Genomic DNA, 17246 nt, shown 5'->3' with positions numbered 1-17246 from the left:
TTGTTCCACTTCGGAACCGGTACCCGAAACCACTTGATGCGGGAAAATATTACATTATGCTTTTGTAATGTATGATTGCTTCTGTGACAGATTGTAACAACTTCTATTGTTTTTCACCTTGTTCCCATAGTTAGAGGAGACGCGCTTGAGAATCTCATGAGATAACTTGTTTTCCACCATAGTATTGTTTTGCTACACGCCTGGGTCCCATAGTTACACGCCTGGGTCCCATAGAGATAACTTGTTTTGCACCTATAATATTTACCACTTGTTGGCATCTGTTGCAGCACAGCTCATTTGTCCCATGTGAAATGCCCTTTTTCAAGGGGGCTGAACCAAAAGTAGCTTAAATGTTTGTAATTGGACGGGGCCGCGCCGCTCGGGTGCGGAAGTTGGCCTCTCCGCCACTGGGGGGTGCGTCCCTATAAAAGCCGAACATTTCCGGGCGACCAGCGAGGTCTACCAGCGGGTCACGTACGGATCGCCCGGCTTTTGTCCTTTTGCCGCTTTACTTGAGTGTTGTTGCCTTCCCACTCTTTTGTCATGGTAAGCGATTTTCATTTCTAAGGGACACTCTGATGTGCTGTAACAGTAACGCGGGGGTGTGAGGTTGGCAAACTCAGACTTAGCATGAGGTTACTACTTGCTGTGCTTGTTTTTGATACCTGTTTGCTTGCTCTTTTGGGATTCAATAAATAACATATATTCTGCAATTGTCATAAATAAACATTGTCTATTGGGCAAAAGTGTGCCCGTTACTGATTCACCGCGAACCTGAAATTTCATACAACACCACTCTTGGTGATGATCTGGCTGAGGGGGTTTAGGCCTATGCAGAACAGCAGGGGTGACAGAGCATCTCCTTGGTAGATACCGCATTTGATGCTCACATGTGCAATTGGCTTTGAGTTTGCTTCTAGAGTTGTCTTCCACAGCCCCACTGAGTTCTGGAGGAAGGTAGTTAGTGTCCTATTGATGTTATACAGCTTCAAGCATTCCAGTATCCATGTGTGTGGCATTGAGTCATAGGCCGTAGTGTACTTAATGAAAGATATCGTATGTTACAGTACGGTTCGAGCGTTAGTGTATGTGTACAGTGTAGGCATGTGCCGGTATGATATTTTGACGGTACGATAACCGTGAGCAAAAATACAGCGGTTTCACGTTATCACGGTATTGCAATAGCTCCAAAATGTGGTATTTTGAGATGTATGAGTTAAAAAAATAACTTTTTTCCATTGAACAGGATTTTTTTTTTCAGAACATAGTTGCAAAATGGAACATGAATATATCGTTAAAATAAATAAATTATCAATTAAAAAAATATATATATACAGTGCCTTGCAAAAGTATTCGGCCCCCTTGAATCTTGCATCCTTTCGCCACATTTCAGGCTTCAAACATAAAGATATGAAATTTAATTTTTTGTCAAGAATCAACAACAAGTGGGACACAATCGTGAAGCGGAACAGCATTTATTGGATAATTTAAACTTTTTTAACAAATAAAAAACTGAAAAGTGGGGCGTGCAATATTATTCGGCCCCTTTACTTTCAGTGCAGCAAACTCACTCCAGAAGTTCAGTGAAGATCTCGCAATGATCCAATGGTGTCCTAAATGACCGATGATGATAAATCGAATCCACCTGTGTGTAATCAAGTCTCCGTATAAATGCACCTGCTCTGTGATAGTCTCAGGGTTCTGTTTAAAGTGCAGAGAGCATTATGAAAACCAAGGAACACACCAGGCAGGTCCGAGATACTGTTGTGGAGAAGTTTAAAGCCGGATTTGGATACAAAAAGATTTCCCAAGCTTTAAACATCTCAAGGAGCACTGTGCAAGCCATCATATTGAAATGGAAGGAGCATCAGACCACTGCAAATCTACCAAGACCCGGCCGTCCTTCCAAACTTTCTTCTCAAACAAGGAGAAAACTGATCAGAGATGCAGCCAAGAGGCCCATGATCACTCTGGATGAACTGCAGAGATCTACAGCTGAGGTGGGAGAGTCTGTCCATAGGACAACAATCAGTCGTACACTGCACAAATCTGGCCTTTATGGAAGAGTGGCAAGAAGAAAGCCATTTCTCAAAGATATCCATAAAAAGTCTCGTTTAAAGTTTGCCACAAGCCACCTGGGAGACACACCAAACATGTGGAAAAAGGTGCTCTGGTCAGATGAAACCAAAATTGAACTTTTTGGCCACAATGCAAAACGATATGTTTGGCGTAAAAGCAACACAGCTCATCACCCTGAACACACCATCCCCACTGTCAAACATGGTGGTGGCAGCATCATGGTTTGGGCCTGCTTTTCTTCAGCAGGGACAGGGAAGATGGTTAAAATTGACGGGAAGATGGATGCAGCCAAATTCAGGAACATTCTGGAAGAAAACCTGTTGGTATCTGCACAAGACCTGAGACTGGGACGGAGATTTATCTTCCAACAGGACAATGATCCAAAACATAAAGCCAAATCTACAATGGAATGGTTCAAAAATAAACGTATCGGATGTCCGGCATGAATCGCTGCCACAGCATCTTAATGGGGTTCAAGTCTGGACTTTGACTTGGCCACTCAAAGAACGTGTATTTTGTTCTTCAGAAAAGTTGATTCATTTCGGTGTTTTTGGATCATTGTCTTGTTGCAACATCCATCCTCTTTTTAGCTTCAACTGTCTGACAGGACGGCCTCAGGTTTTCCTGCAAAACATTCTGATAAACTTTTGAATTCATTCTTCCATTAATGTTTGCAAGTTGTCCATGCCCTGAGGTAGCAAAACAGCCTCAAATCATAATGCTCCCTCCACCATGCTTCACGATGGGGATGAGGTGTTGATTTTGGTGAACTGTTCCATTTTTCGTCCACACATGACGTTGTGTGTTACTCCAAAACAAATCAACTTTGGTTTCATCAGTCCACAAAATATTTTGCCAAAATTTCTGTGGAGTGTCCAAGTGCCTTTTTGCAAACATTAAACGAGCAACAATGTATTTTTTAGACAGCAGTACTCCGTAGAGTCCTCCGATGAACACCATTGTTGGCCATAGTTTTACAGATACAGTAGTTGATGTGTGCACAGAGATATTGAACTGTGCCAGTGATTTCTGTAAGTCTTTAGCAGACACTATAGGGTTCTTATTTTACCTCTCTGAATATTCTGTGCTGAACTTTTGGCGTCATCTTTGGTGGACGGCCACTCCTTGGGAGAGAAGCAAAAGTGCCAAACTTTCACCATTTGTAGACAACTTCTCTGACTGTCGATTGATGAACATCGAGACGTTCAGAGATGGTTTTGCATCCTTTCCCAGCTGTATACAAATCAGCAATCCTTGATCACAGGTCTTCAGACAGCTCTTTTGACCGAGCCATGATGCACATCAGACAATGCTTCTCATCATGACAAGCTTACCAGGTGTGTGTTTTATAGTGGGCAGGGCAGCTTTAAACAACTCATCAGTGATTGGGCTCATACCTGACTTAAATTGATAGGTAAAAATTGGTTTCAGATGCTCTTTAAGTCTCCTTAGGCAGAGGGTTCACTAACTTATTGTTCCCCCTTCTGTCATTGCTTGCATGCTATCCTCATTAAAATATGAAAACCTCTAAATGTTTGGGTGGTTTTAGTTAAAGCAGACACTTTTTTCATCTGTGTGATTTTGACAAAGATCAGATAACATTTGATGGTGATTTTATGCAGAAATGTCAGAAATTCCAAAAGGTTCAGATACTTTTTCGTACCACTGTATAAATACACAGTATATAAACACACACACTGTATGGGTCTCGTGGAATAAATTTTAAAATATGTTGGGTTTTTTGGCTCTCTTGGTCATAAAGGCTCCTGTTGAGAGAAATGGTGGAGGAAATGTTTTGTATTCATAAATGTGTCCTCAGTTGATGTTGAAATAATCTTCCTATTGCTTGTTATTATTGACATAATATCTTTTCACCACAAGATGGCAGGATGGGACTTAATTGTCTAAAGTACTACTTTTATTACTTCTTTGTGTTTGACTTTGATGACTTTGATTTGTGGGATTGCCTGTGAAGACAGCAATGAGAGAGGATGTATCCGCATGTCAATGGAAATTAAATACGCCGAGTTTTGGCGAAAAGACAACTTATTCTCGTCAATTCTTCTACGAATGCAACGTTGAGCTGCAACCACCTCAACAGGTTATGGGCTCAGGAGTCATTCGAAGGTAAAGTCAGTTTCCACCGTGTAGAAGGTCGCGAAGGACAGCGTGCTCACGGACTGCTGATTAACGGAAAAAGCTAACAGGCAACATGGATCCACGAGGAACAAGTAGGTTACCTCGACTGGCATTTGACGGAGATGAAGCTAAATATGAACTCTGGGAAACTAAAATGTTGGGACATTTTCATCTAATCGGGCTAAAGAAGACAGTGCTGGTAGGACCAACCACTGAAGCAGAGAGAGAAAATGATGAAATGAAAAATGCGGACGCGTATGCTGAAATGATACAACTTCTTGATGATGAAAGCCTTTCATTAATAATGAGAGATGCGCCAAATGACGGAAGAAAAGCTCTGAAAATATTAAGAGAATATTATGCTGGGAAGGGAAAACCCAGGATTATAAATTTGTACACCATGCTAACATCTCTTCAAAAGGGAACCGATGAAAGCATAGTGGACTACATAATAAGAGCTGAGACCGCCATCACAGCATTGCGAAATGCGGGTGAAACAATGGGAGATGGTCTACTTATTGCAATGGTCTTGAAGGGGCTGCCAGAAAGTTACAAGCCATTTACAATTCATGTGGCGCATACCGATGAGAACATGACATTTGCAGAATTCAAAACCAAACTCTGAAGTTTTGAAGAAACGGAAAAATTAAATGCAGCAGAATCAAGTGACAGAGTGTTGAAGACTCAAGCAAGAGCTTCAAAGCAAGCCACAAATGCAAACGCTCGTGACCGGATCAAAGACGACAGAGTTGGTGTGCTTCAAATGTGGGATCAAAGGCCACCGTGCAAAATCGTGTCGACAAAAGACATGGTGTAGTCGGTGCAAAACGGACACGCACAAAGACACCACTTGCAGACGCAAGGAAAGACCGGACGGAGCGAGAAAAATTGCTGAAGATGGAGATCCTGACTTCGCGTTCAAGGTGAGAGATGAACAGCCCGACACCAGGCGGCAGGATACACACAGCATCCGGGAACGAGGCCTGGTGGTGGACACGGGAGCGACATCTCATACCCGGTGCAGTGGAGTCGCACTAAAAAGAGAAGAAGGAGTCGCACTCAAAAGAGGAGATGCGAAGTGCTACCTGATTGACAACGGATGACATGATAGCTGATATCATGACAAAACCTGTAACAAAGTTAAAATTGAAGAAGTTTGACAGTGTTATTTTTGGAATTTGAAATTTAAAAGTTCATTTGGTTGTTAAAAAGGCCATTGACATGAGAACAAGTGGGGGTGTTGAGAGAAATGGTGAAGGAAATGTTTTGTATTCATAAATGTGTCCTCAGCTGATGTTGAAATAATGTTCCTATTGCTTGTTATTATTGACATAATATCTTTTCACCACAAGATGGCAGGATGGGACTTAATTGTCTAAAGTACTACTTTTATTACTTCTTTGTGTTTGACTTTGATGACTTTGATTTGTGGGATTGCCTGTGAAGACAGCAATGAGAGAGGATGTATCCGCATGTCAATGGAAATGAAATACGCCGAGTTTTGACTAAAAGACAACTTATTCTCCGTCAATTCATCCTACGAATGCAACGTTGAGCTGCAACCACCTCAACAGTTCCCGACCCCTGCCTGCTATAAGGCTTGTGCCTATTTTGGCTATGTCTTTGATGTTGCCTTTATATTTCAACCAAAAAAAAAATGTTCACAATGGCCTGTCTGGGTCCCTTTTTTCAGGACACCATAACCTGAAAAATCCCACCATCCCAAAAATAGATCTGATTAGTTGGTCTATCAGCGCAATTGACAAGATTTTTTCAACAAGACACAGTGCACCAGGAGAGCCTGCTTGCCCAGACGGGACACACGCCGCTGGTTACGTGAGAGATTCATGGGATCACTGGAAACCAGCGTGCCTTTCTGTCCTGTCTGTGGAAGATATCGAGGATATTTGGCTGATTGGCGTGATGGTTGTGGGGTTCCTTCTGCTTGGCTTAGGAGGCGCCCTGCTCTACCGGAAAGTTTCCAAGACGGCAGCTTTCAAGGAAATCGACAAATTGACCACGGATCAAGTGGAGCGTTTCAAGGCCTTGGAAGGTCATGTGGAGGCTCGGACCGAGAACTGGCTCCGCGGACTCGCGGTTCGGTCCGATGACGGGTGGAAGAAGATTGATATTATCTTGCGCCAGGTGACGGAACTGTCGGGGCAGATGGATGAACTGTCGAGGCAGACCGCGGCTAATGGCAATGACTCAAGGGACCTGAGACCTCGCCTAGGCCATGATGAGCGCGATTTTGTCTGAAGACCAACGGCATTGGAGCATTCTAAATTACTTATTCGGCTTGATTGATTAAAATTTTCCTTCCCCTACCGATTGTCCCCCGCCCCTTTCTCCTGGAGGAGCCGCGCAGTTGTTGTTAACTTTTTGTCCTTGATGTCTTCCCAAGGCCGGTCGCAGGGCTCTGCGACTCTTATTTTGTCTACAGACGCGCACAAATACTGATACACTGGCGCACTCACAAACTCACACACAACCTCACCCCCCTCCAATCCGCCTTCGCCTTTTCCTTGCTATCACTCCCCCCCCCCCCCCCCCCCCTCCGGCCATGACTGGTAATCTTCCTCTTGTTGTATAGAAAAAATCCCTGCACGTGACCTGTGCGTCGTGTCATATCCTCTGCAATGTTGTATGATATATTTGTGCCTACTTGTAACTTGCTATGCAATTTCTGAAGAAGAGAGAGAAGTGGCGGCGCGGAACAAGTCTGCAGCGGCCCGATGCTCACTCATCGAACGGAATTTCTTTGCATCTGTTGTCATTTCTATGAGCTGATGTCAATGACAAATAAATCTCTGAATCTGAATCTGAATCTTCATTACCAATTTGTTGTTTTCTTCACTGACCAATTATGATCAACATTTTGGACCCAAATAGACAAAAAATATTTTGTTAAAAATGAATGAATGAATTCGGAAGGTTGATGTCCCATTGACAACCAAATATGCTCAACTAACTGTTTTGATGCTTGATAATATTTATTAAACTTGTTAAGATAAACATCCAACAGAAAAAAAGACACTGAATAGTTGTATATTTGATAATTCAACACAAATAGCATGTACGTATGTTCATTGGTATTTTTTGTCCATTCTACATACTATGGTCTAAACAGGTTGTATACAGAAGACCAACAGTGCAAAATAGTGAAAATATATATTTATATATATTCATACACCATTTAACACATGGGTTTGGAGGATATCTTCTTGCGAGTTTAGGTATTGTACCCATCACCTTATCAAAGCATTATACATATAATCAAGTTTTTCGAACACATACATCCATACAGGTAGTCCCCTGGATACGACGTACTCGACTTGTGTGAATTTGACCTTACGGCGCCAAAGTTTTTAGTCGCGTAAACAGTATCTTATTGTACCTCACAGTATCTTATTTTCTACTTGTTTTTATCAATATGACACGTTCCCGTCAGATGACCCCGATACCAAACTGACTACTTGGCTTTGTCAAACAGTAGACCACTCAAACAAGCAATCAAGCAGATCACCCCCCAACACACTCCTGTGGAGTCGCTGCCTAGGTGTGAAGGGGGGGTCACTCTGGATAGCTGCAATTAGCATCTCGAATATTTGCAAATCCAGGGCTCCTTTGGCTTTCTCAAACAAGGAGGAACAGGGAGATGGCCAGTCACCGTGTTCTACATTATTATTGACATGGCAGCACTGACAGCATATGTGTTGTATCAGACATGCACCGGAAGGCAGGAGAGACAGGTGGCCTTCTTGGTGGGTCTTGCAAAGGAATTGTCTCACTCTCACGTGGGCGCAGAAGGAAAAATTGCTTCGGCAACAACTCCAACACCTAACCCTGGGAAAAGGGCGATGTGTCATATGTCACCACATAAAAATATTTTGTTTTGTTTTTTATTACACCATCCCTTGTATATTGTTTATTTTGTTGTCTTTTTCACTTACATTTTTTCATTGAATAAAAAGTTTTTTGAGCAAAAAATGACTTGTGTTCTGCATCCTCAGCCATCCATCATCAGCAATATGACAATTGTAGCTCCATACATACAAGAAACAGTGCAACTAAATATTTAGAGGGATTGAGACAGCTGTTCTTTCTCAATGCTGTGATTTCAGACAGTCCTCCACAACAAATCCCCAGCAAAAAAAAAAAAAGTGCTCTGATATCTTCCGAATTATGTCAACTCGTGCACAATTCGATCACATTGGAACACCACACTGAGCAGTTACCAAACACTAAAATATACTGTAAAAAGGTTGTCCGCCCAATTGCCTGCCTGAGCGGTCCACTGTCCGACAATGCCAATGCAGCCCTGCCCTGCAAACACCTAAGATGCTAATTGGAGCAATCCCACCCTGTGGTTTTGCGAATGTGAATGGGAATGACTAGTGAGGTGCTGTAACTGCTCAAAAAAGATATGCTGATTAGAGTCAGGTGACCCTTTTCTGGGTATAAAAATGATTTGTATCAACTGATCCGCCCTTGGTAGTTGTAGTGTTTAAACATGAAGTTGTTCAGCTTGACAGACAGCAAACAAGGCAATTGTGGTTTTTTAAGCTTTTGACTTCTTTCTCTTTTGACAATTTGTAAAGCTGTAACACACATAAAGTGGGGCAAATAAGTATTTAGTCAGCCACTAATTGTGCAAGTTCTCCCACTTGAAAATATTAGAGAGGCCTGTAATTGTCAACATGGGTAAACCTCAACCATGAGAGACAGAATGTGGAAAAAAAAACAGAAAATCACATTGTTTGATTTTTAAAGAATGTATTTGCAAATCATGGTGGAAAAGAAGTATTTGGTCAATACCAAAAGTTCATCTCGATACTTTGTTATGTACCCTTTGTTGGCAATAACGGAGGCCAAACGTTTTCTGTAACTCTTCACAACCTTTTCACACACTGTTGCTGGTATTTTGGCCCATTCCTCCATGCAGATCTCCTCTAGAGCAGTGATGTTTTGGGGCTGTCGTTAGGCAACACGGATTTTCAACTTCCTCCACAGATTTTCTATGGGGTTGAGATCTGGAGACTGGCTATGCCACTCCAGGACCTTGAAATGCTTCTTACGAAGCCACTCCTTTGTTGCCCTCGCTGTGTGTTTGGGATCATTGTCATGCTGAAAAACCCAGCCACGTCTCATCTTCAATGCCCTTGCTGATGGAAGGAGATTTTCACTCAAAATCTCTCGATACATGGCCCCATTCTTTCTTTCGTTTACACAGATCAGTCATCCTGGTCCCTTTCCAGAAAAACATCCCCAAAGATTGATGTTTCCACCCCCATGCTTCACAGTGTGTATGGTGTTCCTCGGATGCAATTCAGTATTCTTTCTCCTCCAAACACCAGAACCTGTGTTTCTACCAAAAAGTTCTATTTTGGTTTCATCTGACCATAACACATTCTCCCAGTCCTCTTCTAGATCATCCAAATGCTCTCTAACGAACTGCAGACGGACCTGGACGTGTACTGGCTTCAGCAGGGGGACATGTCTGGCAGTGCAGGATTTGAGTCCCTGGCGGCGCATTGTGTTACTGATAGTTGCCTTTGTTACTGTGGTCCCAGCTCACTGTAGGTCATTCACTAGGTCCCCCCGTGTTGGTCTGGGATTTTTGCTCACCGTTCTTGTTATTATTTTGACGCCACGGGGTGAGATCTTGCATGGATCCCCAGATCGAGGGAGATTATCAGTGGTGTTGTATGTCTTCCATTTTCTAGTAATTGCTCCCACAGTTGATTTCTTTACACCAAGCGTTTTACCTATTGCAGATTCAGTCTCCCCAGCCTGGTGCAGGTCTACAATTTTGGCTCTGGTGTCCTTCGACAGCTCTTTGGTCTTGGCCATAGTGGCGTTTGGAGTGTGACTGACTGAGTTGTCGACAGGTGTCTTATATACCGATAATGAGTTAAAACAGGTGCCATTAATACAGGTAACGAGTGGAGCCTCGTTAGACCTCGTTAGAAGAAGTATGACCTCTTTGACAGCCAGAAATCTTGCTTGTTTGTAGGTGACCAAATTTTTTTTCCCACTCTAATTTGGAAATTACCTGTAATTCTTTAAAAATCAAACAATGTGATTTTCTGTTTTTTTTTTTTTCACATTCTGTCTCTCATGGTTGAGGTTTACCCATGTTGACAATTACAGGCCTCTCTAATCTTTTCAAGTAGGAGAACTTGCACAATTGGTGGTTGACTAAATACTTATTTGCCCCACTGTATGTACACTTATCTTCAAAATGACACACATTTTAACAATAAAACACTTGACGCAAATACAATTGGTGTTCAAATGTCCATCTTGTCCAGGGGTCGGCAACCCAAAATGTTGAGAGAGCCATATTCGACCAAAAAAAAAAAAAATATATATATATATATATGTCTGGAGCCGCAAAAAATTAAAAGCCTTAAATAAGCCTAATAATCATAGGAAGGCAGCACATGCTGTATGTATCTTTATTGTGTATATCTGTATATTAGCCTACTATCAAAATGACTAAGTTGGCTAAAAACACATTAGGAGCCTTGATGATTTAAAGTTTATTTTCCCTGGAGTGCATCCAATGAACCACTTGACTACTCTGTTGTTAACTTCATTACAAAATTAATGAATTGTTTCATTGCTTTTATGAAATTAAAGAAATGCAAAAAAAAAGAAATCCAATTTTTGATTTGATTTTTATTTTGAGGTTTCGAAAAACAACAAAATGGAACGTGCATAACATGCCCACTATCCGGGCATGTTTTTGATTTTCTTTATTATCTCGGTTTTGTTTTTGAAGTCTGCAAATAGGTGTTCTGATATGTTGATGAATGTCTCCTTAATGTACTCACCATCTGTGAACGGCTTTCCACGTTTTGTTATCTCCCGGGTTGCAAAAAAACTTGCAGCAGTAGTGGAGTTTGGTGATGCAATCCTCTTCTTAATCTATTTTTGGGGTCCTCTAAGTTCTTCAGAAGTAATGCAATCACATTTTTTTCTCTTGCTCCCAACTGGGGACTCGGCTTCAAATGTATCACGCCTTCTCTTTCCGTCTTTTCACATGACTCTTTTTGTTACTTCACAACTTCTCGCAGAGCGTAAACATTCAGGCAATCCTTCTGCATTGGCAATGAATCAGTCCAACGTTGAATCCTCTGTTCTTAGTTATTTTTCTCTTTTTTCCTTTCGAATCTATGGCCCATCACACAGCGCCGGTTTGTTTACAATAGCACCCTGCCTGCATCCAACCCTGCTGATAGAAACGTGTGTCGGAGGCTATGATGAAAATGCTCCGGGGAGCCACTAGGGCAGCGCTAAAGAGCCGCATGCGACTCTCATAACACGGTTTGCCGCCCAACGATCTAGTCTGACCAATATGTAAATTTAGTAGATTAAAGAGCATATGACACGAGAAAAAAAGTCTTAAATAGCATTATTGTGTGAATTAGAATCATATTTTGAGACGATTCGACTATATACAGCAAATTTGCAAAGCACAGATAACTAGAAATTAGACTTTTAATGTGCTGTTAGGCCCCTCCTCCTGTTAAAGCCCGCTGGCGCCGCCATCTTGCTGATGACGTCAGCGGTAGAACGATTTCAGGCAGCTTTAGCATTGAGCCCAATGGAGGAGGAAACATTTTCCAGCGATTCTGGTTCAAGTTTGGAATTTTCAAACATAATTGGCGATCCAGAGGAAGTATGTGCCATACAGCCATATAGGTTTGAGCCATATTTGGAGGAAAAAGATATGGAATCAGAAAGCAGCGACACAGACGAGACTGAGCCAAACTCCCAGGATGACCACAGCAGACTGGGCAACACTGCATGGTGAGTGGCTGAAAATTAAAACGGTTTTGGTATATTCTGTTTTATTCACATACACAGTGGGGAGAACAAGTATTTGAGTCACTGCTAATAGGAAAACCCATTGGCAGTGTCTCAAATACTTGTTCTCCCCACTGTATTTGTTCATTTTTTTATAGTGACATTTTCATTGTTATTAGTTTTAATTTGTGGAGACCTGAGAAAATACATTTTTCTTGCAAGGAGTCTTTCACTACAATCCATGTTCTGCATTTAGATTTAAAATTTCATTAATTTTTCTGAAGGTGTTCATGTGAATGCTGTGCAGTGATGCCCACAGTAGGTGAGTGCGTTTGCTGTGGTGAACAGGAGCGAGTCAGGGAGAAGATGGAGGGGGCTGGGGTCCAATGTATTACCCAGCACCCTGGATTTCAGCCCGTGTGCCTGAACGTAGACGTCCTTCAGACAGCCTATTATGCCTACAGGCAAAATTATGAGGACCAGTCAGGAAACAAGTATGTGTCATATATATGCACTGATCAGAATTTCATAAACCAACCTTTTTTGTGATCGGCAGTGACTTAGGCTAGTTAGCATTGTCTCACAAATTACAATGTAAAATAACGGTTTGCATTACTGTGTTGGTTTTCAAATGGAAAAGGAAATGAATGACCCCATCCTATTGTGCTTTCAGCTGGAAACGTTACACGGCGTATCGCCAGTTTGTGCGCTGGGTGTACGAGTTCCTGGGGCGGAGGATCAGGGTTCCTCTACCAGCCTGTGTGGTCGCGCAGATCAGGACAAGCTTCCCATCACCGGAGTTTGTTGGATACCAACCTTGTAATCCTCCCTAAAACTCCAAGTTGAATAAAATATTGTAATCGTTTCATTATACAGTCATCCTGATGTGATTTTTAAAAGAATATCTCTACTTCAATATTTTTGCAAGCCTCAGTGGTTAGTCTTATTACATATTTGCTAAGTGCAATACAAAAATTATATTTCCATGACAAAGTATTGTACTGAATGGAATATGGAAATATGACAAATGCAAGGACGTTATAAGATACTTATTTCTGACATGCTGATACAAGTAAAAAACAATTGCTACTGTATCAAGCTCAAGACAATGATTTGGAAAAAAACACAAAATGGTTTTATTCACCGGAATTTAAGTGTGCCATTATATTTTATATATACCAACATATTTACCCAGGGCTCGAACCGATGATACCTTATAAATTCAAAAAACTAGCTCACATTTTCAAAAGATGACAACGAAAGAACTGGGGAACACAATTATACAAAATTAAAGGTTCAATCATGGCACATTAAAACGTGTGACATGATCCCGGACCGCCTGTTCTTTGTCAGGTCGCTGAAAGCTGCTGCTGAGGGATAACCTCCCGGCCTCGGGCACAGCCGGTATCGCCTCCAATTCATCCGGCTCTACATCACTCGCGTCCTGCACAAGCCTCTCCACCGCCGACATCAGCTCGCTAACATAATCTGATAACAAGGGAAGCAAACGGTACTGACAAATGCACAGAGATAATTCCACATGAAATCCATTCCATTTATCTTGCAAATATTAAGCAAAAATTGGACAGATTCTAAAAACACAATGAACACTTGACACTGTATCCAGTAATAAAGTGTCCAAAGGTTTGTACATTACGATGACACCCAATAATTTACACCAATGAGTTCAATTGACAGGATTAGTAATGCGTACTTACCAAATGTAGGGTTCTCCAAAACTTTGCGCACAACATGGCCGCCTTGTTTTGATTTTGGAAAGTGGATGCTATAAATCCCCACTCCGTCTCAGGTTAAGCTGTGGGCTCGATGGGCATTTTCATTGAAGTGAAGAGCAGCCACAATCGTCCTAAAAAAAAAAAAAAAAAAAAACATGGATGGAATAGTATTTCCATATTAATATTCATATTGAAAATGTCTTTTAATCGATCAGATTGTGATTGGGACAACAAAAAACAAAGACATGAGATAATATACTGGATAAATCAGCAGAAAATGGTTACAATAATACCTGCTGAGCATCCCCTCGTAAGAAAAGGCGAACATTTTGGGTGTAAAATGGTTCACCAGACTGTGGAAGGCTTCCAGGTGGGAAGTCTGGTAGACTGGAGACAGCCGGCGAATGTCAGCCAACAGTTTGGAGCCACAGATCAGCTTCTCCAGCTCATTGGTCAACTTGGTGTCTGCAAAATACCAGACAGAATCAAATTTGTACTTGAACAGAGAAGCATTTTGCGAAATAGTATAAGTGTGCTTATTGTAATGGAATGCAAACTTACGAGGCGTGAGCCAAGGCTTTTTCCGTTCCCGACCTTCCAAAGGACCATGGCTGCACCTGGGGAAACTGCCTTTGAAGCCCGAGTGATCATTCTGAACATGGCTCAGTACTGACTCCCACTTGTCGAGGACGAGTCTGGGGTCCCCAGGTCGCGTTGACGCCACGGACCAATATAAATGGTTGATGATACTGCCAATCCAGGGTTTTAGGGCTTCACATCCACGCAGCTTAGAGAGGTTCTGCAACTTTTTCTTCAAACCTTGGAAAGACAATTATGTAGGTGTGTAAAATATGCTATAAACAAAGCTGTGATAATGAATCTTATTACCTTTGCCAATATGCCAGATGTCAAAAAGATGCTCAATGTGTGGGAACTGTTCTCGGACGAGCTTGTTGACAGTCACATGTCGATCTGTCACCAGAGTTCCCAACTCCTCGTGCACACGCAGTGACCGAACCAGTCCTTCGGGCTCCATGTGGTAGCTACCTCCTACCTCGTTACTCTGACATTTGGGAAAAAACAAAGCAACATACAGTATGATATATAAAGAATTAGGCTTATATCGAACATCTTTTGTTCACAAGTTTAATTTACCTGCACAATCTGCACATCCAAGATGGTTAGCTTCCGCAGTTCCATCATCGTGTAAGTCTCGTATTTTGCACTGTGACCGGGTGAGTCAGCTCGTCCGTCGCCACCACAAACAATTTCCTCTCCCTCAGCTTGTAGATGGCTCAACAGCCAGATTTGCCGCTCTCGCCACACGCTTTTGATGGCTTGGTGAAGGTAGCGTTCTTGATGGCGAAAGTACGACCGAGTGGAGTAAACAGCTACACCCATGTGAGATAACACACGCAGAACTTTGCCCACAGTTGCACCAGCAAATAAAATGGCTGCAGAAAGAAATATGTTTCCAGCAGCAATTCTGCCGACATATGGTTGGGAGTTCCATGTTCCGGTGTGACCACATCCAGGCTCAGCGCACTTCAAGGCCAGCACCAACATGGTACCGACCTCAGAAGGGACCCAGTTGACCGTCTTGCAGGCACACGCAGGACAACTGACCCACTGGCTAATGAGCTGAATGAGGGCGACCCAGTAGATTAGATATACCCGGCTGGGAACTGGCGCAGGGTCGGCCGCAGCCATATCAGGACAATCGGACTCGCTGGACTCGCAGTCAGAAGGTGCGGTGGGTAGGTCATACTCAGAATCAGCCTCGCACACCAACATTTCTTCATCCGAGTCCCAGCTGTCGATGGTAACATTCAGCTCTGAGTGAACAACGCAGGTTTGGGTACCCACAGTCATCATGAGGGGCCCGGATGTTGTCTGGACACCTGAAAGATACACACAATAGATCACAATCTTCTTCCCCCTATTGCTATAACATGTTGATGATTGTGTGAGAAACCCAATAAAAATTTTCATTTTAACCGCAGTAGAGTTTAGATTTTATGTAAGCGTGTCAAACAAATGAGTTAGAAAACAATCAGACTTGAAAAATAAATTATTTTTTATTTTATATTACAAAAAATAAAATAAAATAAAATAATCAGAGAAAAGGGTGGCTACTTTGAAGATACTAGAATATTATATGTTTTAGTTATATTTCACATTTTTTGGCTGAGTACATAATTGCACATAGTTTTATTACCTTTAGTGAGAATTTACAATGTAAATAGTGACAAAAATAAAGAAAACGCACTAATGAGAGACGGTGTGTCCAAACGTTTGGCCTGTGATGTATTTTGGAAGGCAGCTATGACAATGAAAAACTTACACTGGATAAGTTAATCATTTAAACATTATAATGATAGTAAACACTTTGCCCTTACTCGGTGTTTTATATATATATATTTTTTTAAAAGTTTCTTTAATCTGTATTATATTAATTCAACAAGCACAAGTCAAATGGATGTTTTGAAAGTTTGTTAATAGCAACGATAGGTAATTTCTTAAATTAGAAGCAACTGAAAATGTACTTCGAATTACCTTTATGTCGTCTTTGAGGTTGCAAAGCAGCACTAACAGCAACAGTCTGACTTGTTGGCAAAAGACAAACCTGACAGGACTCGTCGACGTATGGGTACACAGACAACATCAAGTTTATAGTTATTCATTAGCCTCAAATGTATTGACTATGTAATCATATTTTGATAACTAGATGGCAAAATAAGAATTCTCCCCAAAACCAAAGACAGAAAGGTTTAGGGAATGTTATTATGGCACATACACCAGGTGTCAAAAGTCATATTTTGAGTGGAAATGTTTTACAACATTTTGTAAAACACATTACACGTACCGATTTAGGAGCTGGCCCAGCGGCAAATTCTTCCAACTCAGGATTATCCGCGTCTGGATTAACACTTTCGCACTGTGTCTTTGAATGGGCCTGGTATTCTTGTATCATCGACTGAAAAGAAAAGGACACAATTCAATCACTCGAATAAACGCCGCGCGATTACAATTGTAGGAGAACAGCTATCGCTAGCAGCCAGCAGCCCCCAGCCAGCAGCCCGCAGCTAGCGCTAGCAGCCCGCAAAATTCACAAAACGTGATGAGAGAAATCATTTAAAGCATGAAATGAGGTACCATAACCACTAGCCTCTGAGGTCAACAAGACGAATTGTTTGATAGTAAAGCGCGAATAATTCAGCAAATAATTACAGCAGCAACAAATGTGATTTTTTTGTTTGATGGTTTTTAATTAAAGCTAATTTATTGGCAGCACACTGAAATAGGTTTACAGTATTTTACATTATATAAAACACAACGCTTACTTACTTCAACTGCAGCCTTTTTCGTCCGCTTATCAATGGCAGCGGACTTCCTCTTCAGAGATTTGTGAGCGCTTTGCCCACTGCCGCTAGCTCCATGTTGAGGACGGGGGGAAATTGTTGGCACAGCTGTGTC

General features: G+C 41.8%; 2 protein-coding genes across 2 annotated transcripts; one reads left to right on the top strand and one right to left on the bottom strand.

Moving 5' to 3' along the window:
- The first annotated feature begins 11719 nt into the window (after positions 1 to 11719).
- On the top strand, positions 11720 to 13511 carry LOC130905535 (uncharacterized). Its single transcript, XM_057819051.1, has 3 exons — positions 11720 to 12036; positions 12318 to 12527; positions 12707 to 13511. The coding sequence occupies exons 1-3, from the start codon at positions 11783 to 11785 to the stop codon at positions 12864 to 12866; spliced, it is 624 nt and encodes a 207-aa protein (XP_057675034.1). The 5' UTR covers positions 11720 to 11782; the 3' UTR covers positions 12867 to 13511.
- On the bottom strand, positions 13232 to 16394 carry LOC130905529 (uncharacterized). Its single transcript, XM_057819044.1, has 7 exons — positions 16326 to 16394; positions 14925 to 15670; positions 14658 to 14832; positions 14331 to 14588; positions 14063 to 14234; positions 13752 to 13900; positions 13232 to 13521 (listed from the first exon to the last, which is right to left on the bottom strand). The coding sequence occupies exons 2-6, from the start codon at positions 15642 to 15644 to the stop codon at positions 13840 to 13842; spliced, it is 1386 nt and encodes a 461-aa protein (XP_057675027.1). The 5' UTR covers positions 15645 to 15670; positions 16326 to 16394; the 3' UTR covers positions 13232 to 13521; positions 13752 to 13839.
- Between the last annotated feature and the right edge of the window lie 852 nt (positions 16395 to 17246).

Source organism: Corythoichthys intestinalis, chromosome 17 (assembly GCF_030265065.1).
Source record: "Corythoichthys intestinalis isolate RoL2023-P3 chromosome 17, ASM3026506v1, whole genome shotgun sequence".
Lineage (NCBI taxonomy): Eukaryota > Metazoa > Chordata > Actinopteri > Syngnathiformes > Syngnathidae > Corythoichthys > Corythoichthys intestinalis.
The sequence above is the reverse complement of the archived record's forward strand: the minus strand, read 5'-3'. Positions and strand labels throughout refer to the sequence as shown.

What these genes read in the sequence shown, in the direction of transcription:
- LOC130905529 (XM_057819044.1), bottom strand. Translation starts at nt 15,644, where the DNA reads ATGATGACTGTGGGTACCCAAACCTGCGTTGTTCACTCAGAGCTGAAT. An exon ending in AAAGCCTTGGCTCACGCCTC is followed by an intron (nt 14,235 to 14,330) that starts GTAAGTTTGCAT and finishes GGTATTTTGCAG; the next exon opens with ACACCAAGTTGACCAATGAG. An exon ending in TACGAGGGGATGCTCAGCAG is followed by an intron (nt 13,901 to 14,062) that starts GTATTATTGTAA and finishes TTTTTTTTTTAG; the next exon opens with GACGATTGTGGCTGCTCTTC.
- LOC130905535 (XM_057819051.1), top strand. Translation starts at nt 11,783, where the DNA reads ATGACGTCAGCGGTAGAACGATTTCAGGCAGCTTTAGCATTGAGCCCA. An exon ending in AGACTGGGCAACACTGCATG is followed by an intron (nt 12,037 to 12,317) that starts GTGAGTGGCTGA and finishes ATTTTTCTGAAG; the next exon opens with GTGTTCATGTGAATGCTGTG. An exon ending in GAGGACCAGTCAGGAAACAA is followed by an intron (nt 12,528 to 12,706) that starts GTATGTGTCATA and finishes TTGTGCTTTCAG; the next exon opens with CTGGAAACGTTACACGGCGT.